The 11,726-nt window shown below is 21.2% G+C and overlaps 1 protein-coding gene across 3 annotated transcripts; it reads left to right on the plus strand.

Annotated features, from left to right (window-relative positions):
• The first annotated feature begins 1,870 nt into the window (after window positions 1–1,870).
• On the plus strand, window positions 1,871–11,488 carry LOC108002400 (activating signal cointegrator 1 complex subunit 3). Of its 3 annotated transcripts, XM_062081543.1 has the most exons (12): window positions 1,873–2,041; window positions 2,683–2,847; window positions 3,070–3,161; window positions 3,227–3,375; window positions 4,184–4,426; window positions 4,501–8,685; window positions 8,879–9,370; window positions 9,467–9,657; window positions 9,754–9,922; window positions 10,303–10,563; window positions 10,786–11,146; window positions 11,245–11,488. In XM_062081543.1, exons 2-12 carry the CDS (start codon window positions 2,717–2,719, stop codon window positions 11,331–11,333), a joined length of 6,363 nt encoding a protein of 2,120 aa, XP_061937527.1. In that variant the 5' UTR covers window positions 1,873–2,041; window positions 2,683–2,716; the 3' UTR covers window positions 11,334–11,488. The 3 variants fall into 3 exon arrangements, with proteins under 3 accessions (XP_061937528.1, XP_061937527.1, XP_061937529.1); XM_062081544.1 differs by lacking the exon at window positions 3,227–3,375 and having other exon boundaries at window positions 1,871–2,041; XM_062081545.1 differs by lacking the exons at window positions 1,873–2,041; window positions 2,683–2,847; window positions 3,070–3,161; window positions 3,227–3,375 and adding an exon at window positions 3,695–3,815.
• The last annotated feature ends 238 nt before the right edge of the window (window positions 11,489–11,726 follow it).

Raw genomic sequence — 11,726 nt, forward strand, 5'->3', positions numbered from 1 at the left:
AATGTATTATATCTTAAGTCTTATTTCTGAAAAATTAATATAGAATGTATAAAGTTAAAAATAAATGAATATTTTTATAATCCTAATTAATTAATACATTTTTTATTACTAATTTAATTTTATTAAATAATCGATATAAATAACAATATTTTGTGGAAAATAAATGAATTAAAATTAAATTTTACAATTAAAATTTATAATTACAATTAAATAATTACAATTAAATAACAAAAATATTTAAAAAGTTCAAAAACTAATAAATTTATAATTACATTTATAACATATTAAAACAAAATATATTATATACATTTTTAATTCAAATTGAATTATAAAGTACTGAAATATTCTGTTTGCAATGATATAATTTATAATTGAAATAAATATACAGAATATTAATATATTTGTGAAATATTTTTGGAGAATCAATTCTAGAAATCAAAACAAAGATAAAAATTAATATATAAAAATAATGATTATTAATATTTATTAAGTTATAAGCAATTTAAATTTATATTAGATAAAATAGAATAAAAATAAAGTAAGATAACGCTATGACAAAAATAATAATATTTCATTCTATCTTGCTTTGTTTAACATAAATTTCAATTATTTATAACTTAATAAATAAATCTTAATATTTATATTAATATTTATATTTATAGATAAATATTAATATATACTAATTTTTGAAATAAAATTTATATTATTTTATATTATATATATTAATATAATTTATTAATTTATTTATATTATATTTATATAATTTATGTTATATTATTCTTTTCATTTCTACAATCGATTGTTTAAAAATATGCCATGAATATATTACTATATAATCGTTTAATTAAGAGTATCTTGTATAATAAAGAAAAAATGTTAAATTAATTTTATAAATAATTTGTATTTGATATATATAGTGCTTTTATAATTTAAAAATTCAATATTCATACAACTCGCAACAAAAATCCCTAAAATTTCGTAATATTGTAAATATATAACTATTTCAACTACAAATTCTCACAATTAAAAAGATTATTTTCAATCATAAATTTTACACATCAAAATTTATAAGAATATATATATTAATTATATATTATTGTTTTCATATTATAGACAATATTTGCCTATTAAATTCATTTATATTTATATAAATAAATATATTATAAATTTTTTTTTATTTTTTTTAATATTATTTTATTAATTAATTAATAAATTTCTTAAAATTTAGTTTAAAAATAAAATTAAAAATAAAAATTTTATGCAAGTAACAATAGATTTCTTAATCTCTTATTTGCAAGTCATCTATAGTACATATAATAAATTATAGTATATACAATAAAATTAATTATAGTATATATTTAATAATACTTTTATAATAATAATTAAAAGTGAAAATATTTACTTTAAAAAGATTCAAAATTGTTAAAAATTATGTGAATATATAAATTATTTCATTTAAACATAATAAATTTTGCAATTAAAAATAAGTAGATATTTATTTTAAAAAAATATTTTATTAAAAATTAAAAATAATTTATTATATAAAAGTAGTATTAATTAATAGCTATATATAAATATTTAAAATAAAATATTTAGATTAAATTATTTAATAATCAATATTATAAAGTTATTAAATTATTAGAATATTATTTAAAAATATAAATTTAAATATTTAATACAATATTTAAAATATTTCATTTTTAACTTATATAATTTTTTTTCTTTGATATAGAATATAATATTAATAATAAATTCAGATGAATATAATTTAATTAAAAAATTTTTAAATATTTTATAAAAAATAATTTTAAAAAAGCAAGCTTTGAAAAATATGAAAAACAGTTATCGGATGAATATAGTATGCTACCCCCTCTATTGAAAAATGGCTCAATTCCCCTGCAGCGAATTTCTGCAGGAATAAAATACATAATGCTATTATCCCTACTACTACTGCTACATTAGTGCAGAGGTATATCATGTGATCAACCTCTTGCCAAAGCTAAGCGTCATATCGTGGTGAGAAGTAATGCAAGTAATGCAAGTAAGTAATGCATAGCTGTTTACAATTGTTAGTTAAAGATAATATTATATTATATTATATTGTTTAATATTTAATATTTAATAAAAATTTTTATTAAACAACATTCAAAAAGATAAGATAAATAATCAATTTTAAAATGTAGTTTTTTTAATATTTAAAATTATATATAACTTCTAAAATACATAAACTAAATTATATATAATTTCTAAAATATATTAATTTATTTATTATATTTTATTATATTTTAATAAAATTAAAAATTATTAAAAATAACTTGAAATTAAAAAAATTAAGTAACTAAATATGTTTATTATATTTTAATGAAATTGAAATTATATTAAAAAAAAAATTTAAAATTAAAAAAATTAAATAATTTTTTAATCTTAACTTCTATAAATTTTTAATATACGATTGTCACTTTTTAATGGTAAATAAATGAATACTTATAATTGCTTTTGAAATTTAATTAATGGTAACCAATTATATTATTACTATAAAAAATTATAGAAAAAATCTTTTTAATAAATAAAATGAAATTTAATTATCATTTTATTTTTCTATAAAAAATTTTTTTTATTAAAAAAAAAATTTATAATAAATATACTTTTCTTTCAAATATGAATTATAAGTATATGTTATAGGTAAAACATAGTTTAGTGAATTTATTAATGAAAAATGCCAGAATTACCTCGAATTACAAGATCGTTACGAATGTTCACGAATCTTGGACGTATAAAAAGTACAAAGGAATTAGAACCAAATGATTTATTTAGAAAAGAAAAAGAACAACATAGCAAATTTAAAAGGTATAAATTTTAAATGTTTTTTATGAAGCAAAAATATTTTTTCTAATTATAGAATAACAATTTTTTAACATATTTTATATTTTTAATTATTAAATTATTCATAATATATTGCATTTAATCTATTTATTTATAATTTATTATGATATTATAATAAATATTATAATATTGTGTAATTAATATTTATAATTATATATGTTATATTTTATATTATATACATTGCAGTGAATTCAATTGGCAAGATTTATGTAAACATGTATCCAAAAATGTTTTATTTCATCTTAATAAACTACGTCAAATTGCTACAGAAGCACTTGGTATGTAATAATTTTAAATTATAAAATGTATTTTTAATCTAGATGTTTATTTTTTATTATTTTAGGAGAATGTTCTTTTGAACTTATAAGTGAATTTTTAATGTTTACTCTACAATTATTAATTGATGACAAGTTGTTAAGTCAAATAAAATTTAAAATTTTAAAAGAAAAGGCAGGAAATTTGAAATTCCATGATGCTAATCATATGATGAAGGTATAATTTTATTTTACTATACAATTAAAATTCATGTAATTTTAATATAAATTTGTAAATAATCTTAAGAAAAAATTAATGAATATTAAAAAATAAATATTTTTCAATGTATTTTTCAAAATATATTTATTATATCTTTATTGGTTCACATATAGTATACATATATTACTTATGCAAATTATTATTGTTCTTAGAGATATTTCTATTGATATATTAATATATTGAAAAACTGAATATATTTGAAAAGTTTTAATATTTGAAATGTTTGAATGATATATGAAGAATAAGAACTTTTTGAATAATGATTATTATTGAGCATTAAATTATTTATATTAATACAATATAGGAAGTTTCAGAACTATGAATGTAAATTCAAGTCATAAGAATGGAATTAATTGAAAAATGAAGTTTCATAAATTCAAATCAATGAACTGTAGTTTGTAAGTTTTTTATTTACATATTTTACAAACATCCATATTTAAGAAATAAGAATAATAATTACTAAATATTTTGATATCAGTTATTTATATTTTATTAATGTCTTTATATGTTATTTTAAATTATACAAGTTCTTTTATAAATATATTATAAATTTTTTAAATATTTAAATTTTTTTAAATAAATTTTTTAAATATTTTATAAATTATATTAATTTTTCTAAAAAGAAATTTTATTTATTGTTCATATCATTTTTCAAAAAATAATATAATTTTAAATAATTATAATAATAAAAGTCTATTAAAAATTATTTCTAAATTAAATTAAATTTTTTTAAATAATTTTTATAAAAAACTATTTTTTTTTATAGATAATTACAGAAATTCGAGAAAAATTAAATGAAGAAACTTTAATACTTATAAAAAACGGAAAAGAAAATATTAAAGTATTGGAAAATGGTTTATTTGATCCAAAATTTGAATATAAATCTGCAAGAGTATTATGGCCTGATACCAATACACTTCGTAGTATGTCTATGGGCAACATTAATCAAAGTACTGATAATTTCTCAATGAAATATAAAAATGAAGCTACAAAATTATTTAAAACAGAAGTTTGTATTAAATTTATTTATATTAATTTTTATTTTTAAAAATAATTTAAATTATTTTCATATTTTTCTTTTAGTTTGATAAGGCAGCATATAAAGAAAACTTGAAATCATATCATACAAAGAACTTTGCAGATATATCTTTAGAAAAATTTGAGAAGATCATAATTACTAAATTAGGTTCTAAAAATTCAGAGAACGAATTAGTTGATTTGTTAGGTTGTGAATCTATAGAATTTATTCAATATATTATTCAACATCAAAAAAGTATTATAGCTTTAAGTTCTACTCCAAAGATACAAAAAAAATGTAATATTCAAGGACCTGTAATCAGTGGTCAAGTAACAGTTCAATCTGAAAAAGAAAAACAATTACAAAAACAAATACGGAAACATGAAAAAAAATTAAATAAAACGACTAAACGAGAAGGAAAGGGAGACTTGGAAGAAAATGGCTTTGAACCATTAGAATTGACTTTAAAAAAAAATGAAGCATTAATAGAAATGCACACACCTATATTTAAAAAAAGTGTCAATATAGATCGAGAAAAATTTCCTTTTGTATTTGATGGTAATATGAACAATAGAAATACAACTGGTTATGTATCAAAACAAAAAATAATGTTACCGCAAAATGTTGTAAGGAAAGATACAGAAACATTTGAAGAAATTTTTATACCTATTCCAGAATCTCAACCACTTGATGTAGATTATAAACCTATTATGGTATCTTCATTAGATGATATTGGACAAATGGCTTTTAATGGCATTGAATCATTAAATCGAATACAAAGTATTGTGTTTGATGTAGCATATCATACTAATGAGAATTTATTAATTTGTGCCCCAACAGGAGCTGGAAAGACTAATGTTGCTATGTTAACTATAGTACATCAATTGAAGCAACATATTGAACATGGTCAATTAATGAAAAATCAGTTCAAAATAATTTATATAACTCCAATGAAAGCTTTAGCAGCTGAAATGACAGCAAATTTTAGCAAAAAGCTTCATTGTCTTGGTATATCTGTTCGCGAGTTAACTGGAGATATGCAATTAACCAAATCGGAAATTCAACAAACACAAATGATTGTTACCACACCAGAAAAGTGGGATGTTGTTACTAGAAAAGGTACCGGAGATATTTCTCTCACAAGTATTGTAAAACTGTTAATTATCGATGAAGTACATTTGTTACATGGTGATAGAGGGCCTGTGGTTGAAGCCTTAGTTGCTCGAACTTTGAGACAAGTAGAATCTTCTCAAAGTATGATCAGAATTGTTGGCCTTTCTGCAACATTGCCAAATTATGTAGACGTTGCAAGATTTTTAAGAGTGAATTCAAACATAGGACTCTTTTATTTTGATCATCGATTTCGACCAGTACCACTTAGTCAAGCATTTATTGGTGTAAAAGCATCATCGTCATTACAAGAAATGAATTACATGGATAATGTATGTTATAATAATGTTATAGATATGGTACGTCAAGGATATCAAGTAATGGTATTTGTACATGCACGAAATGCTACTGTTAGAATGGCAAATACACTAAAAGATTTAGCAATAAAACATGGTACACTTAAATTATTTATACCTGAAGGAATAAAAACTATAAATAAAGCTTTTGCTAAATCACGTACGAAGTATTTAAGTGAATTATTTAATAATGGATTATCAGTACATCATGCTGGCTTATTACGTTCAGAGAGAAATTTAATTGAAAAATATTTTGCAGATGGTTTAATTAAAGTATTAATATGTACATCAACATTAGCTTGGGGTGTAAATCTGCCTGCCCATGCTGTTATTATAAGAGGAACAGAAATATATGACGCAAAACATGGTTCTTATATTGACTTAGATATATTAGATGTTTTACAAATTTTTGGTCGTGCTGGTAGACCACAATTTGATGTATCTGGTCATGCTGTTATTATTACTTCCCATAATAAATTATACCATTATTTATCATTATTAACAAATCAAATACCTATAGAAAGCAATTTCATTAAATATTTAGCTGATAATTTAAATGCTGAAATTGCATTAGGTACAATATCGAACGTGGAAGAAGCAATAAAATGGTTAAGCTACACTTATTTATTTGTCCGAATGAAATTAAATTTTCATTTTTATGGAATTCCTTATAGAATTATTTTGGAAGATCAAAATTTAGAGCAAAAAAGAAAAGAATTAATAGATCAAGCAGCTAAAGCATTAGATGAAGCTAAAATGATTCGATATAATATAAATACTGGAGATTTGAGCACAACAAATTTAGGACGAATTGCGAGTCATTTTTATCTTAAATACGACACTATTAAAATTTTTAACACACTTCTAAAACCAATTATGACTGAAGCGGAAATATTTTCTATGATATCATATTCTCAAGAATTTGAACAATTAAAAGTGCGAGATGATGAAATGGAGGAATTACAATATTTATTTGAAGAATATTGTAATATAACAGTTCAAGGTGGTGTTGAAAATATATATGGTAAAGTTAATATATTATTACAAACGTATTTGTCACATGGTAGAGTTAATGCGTTTTCATTAATTTCTGATCAAGCATATATTGTACAAAATGCAGGACGGATATTTCGAGCATTGTTTGAAATTATGTTAGGACAAAATAATGCAATAATGGCTGGTCGTTTATTAGAAATAGCAAAAGTACTCGAAATACAACAATGGAGTGATAGAAGTCCTCTATGTCAATTTTCTTGTTTATCTTTAGAAATTATTGATAAGATAGAACAATATGATTTGACAGTTCAAAGATTAAATAATATGAATGTTAAAGAAATTGGAGATATTTTGCGTAATCAGAAAGAAGCAATATTGGTGAAAAAATGTTGCAAAGAATTACCTGCATTAGAAATGGAATCAAATTTACAACCTATTACTCGTACAGTTTTAAGAATACATTTAAAAATATATCCTCAATTTCATTGGAATGATAACATTCATGGTAAAACTTCTGAACCTTTTTGGATATGGATAGAAGATCCAGATAATAATTTTATTTATCATCATGAATATTTTACTATGACAAGAAAAATGGTTTACAATAATCTTACACAAGAACTTGTGATGACAATACCATTGCATGAACCATTGCCTACTCAATATATAGTAAGAGCAATAAGTGATCGCTGGTTGGGTTCTGAATATATGTTGCCTCTAACATTTCATGATTTAATCTTACCTGAAGTATATCCACCATATACTGATTTGTTAGAAGTACAACCTCTGCCAGTAAAAGCATTGAAAGAACCATTATTTGAAAAACTTTATAAATTTTCTCATTTTAATCCAATACAAACACAAATTTTTCATTGTTTATATCATACAGACAATAATGTCCTGTTAGGAGCTCCAACTGGTTCGGGAAAAACAATTGCTGCGGAAATTGCAATGTTTAGAGTATTTAAACAATATCCAACGCAAAAAATTGTATATATTGCACCATTGAAAGCTTTAGTGAGAGAACGAATGAAGGATTGGAAAATTAGATTTGAAGAACAATTAGGAAAAAAAGTAATAGAATTAACTGGAGATGTATCACCAGATATTAAAGTTATAGCAAATGCAAATATTATTATAACCACACCAGAAAAATGGGATGGTATTAGTAGAAGTTGGCAAACAAGACTTTATGTCAAAAATGTTGCACTTATTATTATAGATGAAATACATTTATTAGGGGAAGATCGTGGACCAGTATTAGAAGTTATTATTTCAAGAACTAATTTTATTTCTAGTCATACTTTAAAAAAATTAAGAGTTATTGGACTTTCTACAGCATTAGCTAATGCAGTAGATTTAGCTAATTGGCTTGGTATTAAAGAAATGGGCCTTTATAATTTTCGTCCATCTGTACGACCTGTACCATTAGATATTCATATAACTGGATTTCCAGGGAAAAATTATTGTCCTCGAATGGCAACAATGAATAGACCAACTTTTCAAGCAATTAAACAACATGCTCCGACTAGTCCAACTTTAGTATTTGTTTCTTCACGTAGACAAACACGTTTAACTGCATTAGATTTGATTGCATATCTTGCAGGAGAAGATAATCCTAAGCAATGGTTACATATGAGAGAAGAAGAAATGAATAATATTCTGAGTCATATACGAGATTCAAATTTGAAACTCACACTTGCTTTTGGAATTGGACTTCATCATGCAGGTTTTCAAGAAAGAGATCGAAAAATTGTCGAAGAATTATTTGTTAACAATAAAATTCAGGTATGTGGTTTAATGGATATTAATTTTATTTTTGTTTAATATGATGAAATTAAATAAATATTAAATATAATAAAGTAAAAAATAATGAAATTAGTGAAATTTTTTTATAAAAATTTTGCTTTTTTTTAAATTTTGATACAATTACATGATTATAATACAATATAATTATCTAAAATTATAAAAATATGTTTAGGTATTGATTACAACAGCTACTTTAGCTTGGGGAGTTAATTTTCCAGCTCATTTAGTTGTAATAAAAGGAACAGAATATTATGATGGTAAACAACACCGTTATGTAGACATGCCAATCACAGACGTACTACAAATGATGGGTCGTGCGGGAAGACCCCAGTTTGATAATTCAGGAGTAGCAGTAGTTTTAGTACACGATTTAAAAAAAAATTATTATAAGAAATTTTTACATCATCCATTCCCAGTAGAATCAAGTTTATTAGCTGTTCTGCCAGATCATATAAATGCTGAAATTGTAGCCAATACTATTAAAAACAAACAAGAATTATTAGATTATTTAACATGGACATATTTTTTTAGAAGATTAATGAAAAATCCCAGATATTATAATTTAAGTATTTTAGAACCTTATGCTATTAATCAATACTTGTCTTCTTTAGTGGATAAGACATTAAAAGTATTAATAGATTCATATTGTGTGGCGTTTGATGAGGTAAATAGAATACAATTAAAATTTCATTTCTATATTTTATTCTATAATTAATAATTTTATTTCACATTAAAATAATTTATAATTTATTAATTTTAGGAAGAACAAATTTTATATCCACTTTCAATGGGTAAAATAGCATCATTTTATTACTTATCGCATCATACTATGTTAATGTTTGTGCAATCATTACAAGAATCTCTTACATTGGAACAATGTTTACATATTTTATGTAATTCTTATGAATATAATGAATTACCAATAAGACACAATGAAGAATTATTAAATGAGTAAAGTATTATTTCTAATAATAAAAAGAAAAATATATTTCATTTTATTCTAATTAATATTAATAAATGATGATTTTTATCCTAATGTTTGAACAGGGAATTAAGTAAAATGTGCCGTTATCAAGTAGATAATTACTCATATAATTCTCCTCATACCAAAGCATTTTTATTACTTCAAGCACATTTCTCAAGACTTCCCTTACCATGTGTAGATTACATTACTGATTTAAAATCAGTTCTTGATCAGGCAATTAGGATTATACAAGTATGTATAATTAAAAAAAAATATTGTATTTTATATAAGTTTATTTAAAAATTTAATGATATTTGTTAATATGCAAATTATTATATTAAATTATTAAAAAGATAAAATTAAAATAATTTTTAATTCTAACATCAGTAATTTAAAACATATCTTTATATTTGTTGATCTTAATTTCTTTTTTATATAGGATGTAAAAATATAAATTACAAAAAATATATAGTATTTTCTGCATTTTTTATTATATCCATAGCTGTTTTAAAAATATTATTAATTTTAATAGTATAAAAATATTATGTGTGTGTATATTATATATAATTATATATATATATAATTAAAATATTTTCAATATTATTATATGCATAAAATATATTTATTTTTAGGCAATGATAGATGCAGTTGCAGATCATGGATGGTTAGCAAATACAATTATGATAATGAATGTACTTCAAATGATTATTCAAGCTCGATGGATTGATGAATCAGCAATTACTACATTGCCATGTGTAAATTCAGAACATTTAGAATTATTTTCAACATTATCGCTTACTCTTCCTGAATTATGTTTCAATATGTATAATAAAGATATTAGAATACTTAAAAAAATACTTAATAAAAGTTTTTCGCAAGAACAAATATATCAGGTAAATATGTTCAATTTTTAATATTATAAAACAATATTTCATAGAATAATTTTTATAATTTTATGATCTATTCATTAATATGAAACAACTATGTATTTTCACATTTCTGAAATTTTATATAATTTCTTATATAATTTCTTATAATAATATAATATTCTTTTTATATAATATTAGGATATTTCTATATATATATATATATATTAATAATTAATAATTTTTTAGATATATCAAGTGATAAAAGAAATGCCAATGCTCTGCATTAAGTTAAGCTTAGAAAGTTATGATGAAGATAATGATGATAATAAACAAAAAAATCAAATATTTATACCTCTAAAATCTGATAATTTGGATTATATAAATATTCACAAGGATCAAGATTACATACTAAATATTATAATGAAAAGAAAAAATAAATCTAATAATTTAAAAGCACATTGTCCTTTGTTTCAAAAAGGAAAGGATGAAGGTTGGTTTTTAATTTTAGGTAATGTTTCTAATAAAGAATTATTAGTTCTAAAACGAGCATCTGCAATAAATGAACAACGGAAATATCAGTTACAATTCACAGCTCCATCAAAACTAGGTAATTTTATTTTCGTTTATATCTATGATTATTTATCTATGTATTAATGATAGTAATTATCTTATTTTTTTTTCATTAAAAATTTAATTTTTTTTAAGGACAAACAACTCTAACGTTTTATTTGATTTCCGATTGTTACATAGGACTGGATCAACAGTATGATATAAAAATAAATGTAATATCTTAATATAAATTTTATTTTACTTAGCAAGTATATTAGTTTCTTCTACGAGATAAATAAGCAAATTATTTTGATAAAATCTATTGTAATTTTATTAATTTATAAAGATATTTAATAGTTGTAAATATATAAGAGTAATTAAATATACATATTTAAATTCATTTATTTTTTTTGGAAGTACATATATATATATATATATATATATATATATATTTCTCTTATTTATTAAATGACTATGAAATTGTTTTATATTTTTTATACAAATGCATATCTTATCAATTTACTGATATATAATATAAAGATAAAAAATATTTTCAAAGAATCAGTTTTATAATTTCATATATTATGTATTAACAAATGCAATTTTATATAAAATAAAGAATTATAAATAAAATTATC

This window comes from Apis cerana, linkage group LG11 (assembly GCF_029169275.1).
Source record: "Apis cerana isolate GH-2021 linkage group LG11, AcerK_1.0, whole genome shotgun sequence".
Lineage (NCBI taxonomy): Eukaryota > Metazoa > Arthropoda > Insecta > Hymenoptera > Apidae > Apis > Apis cerana.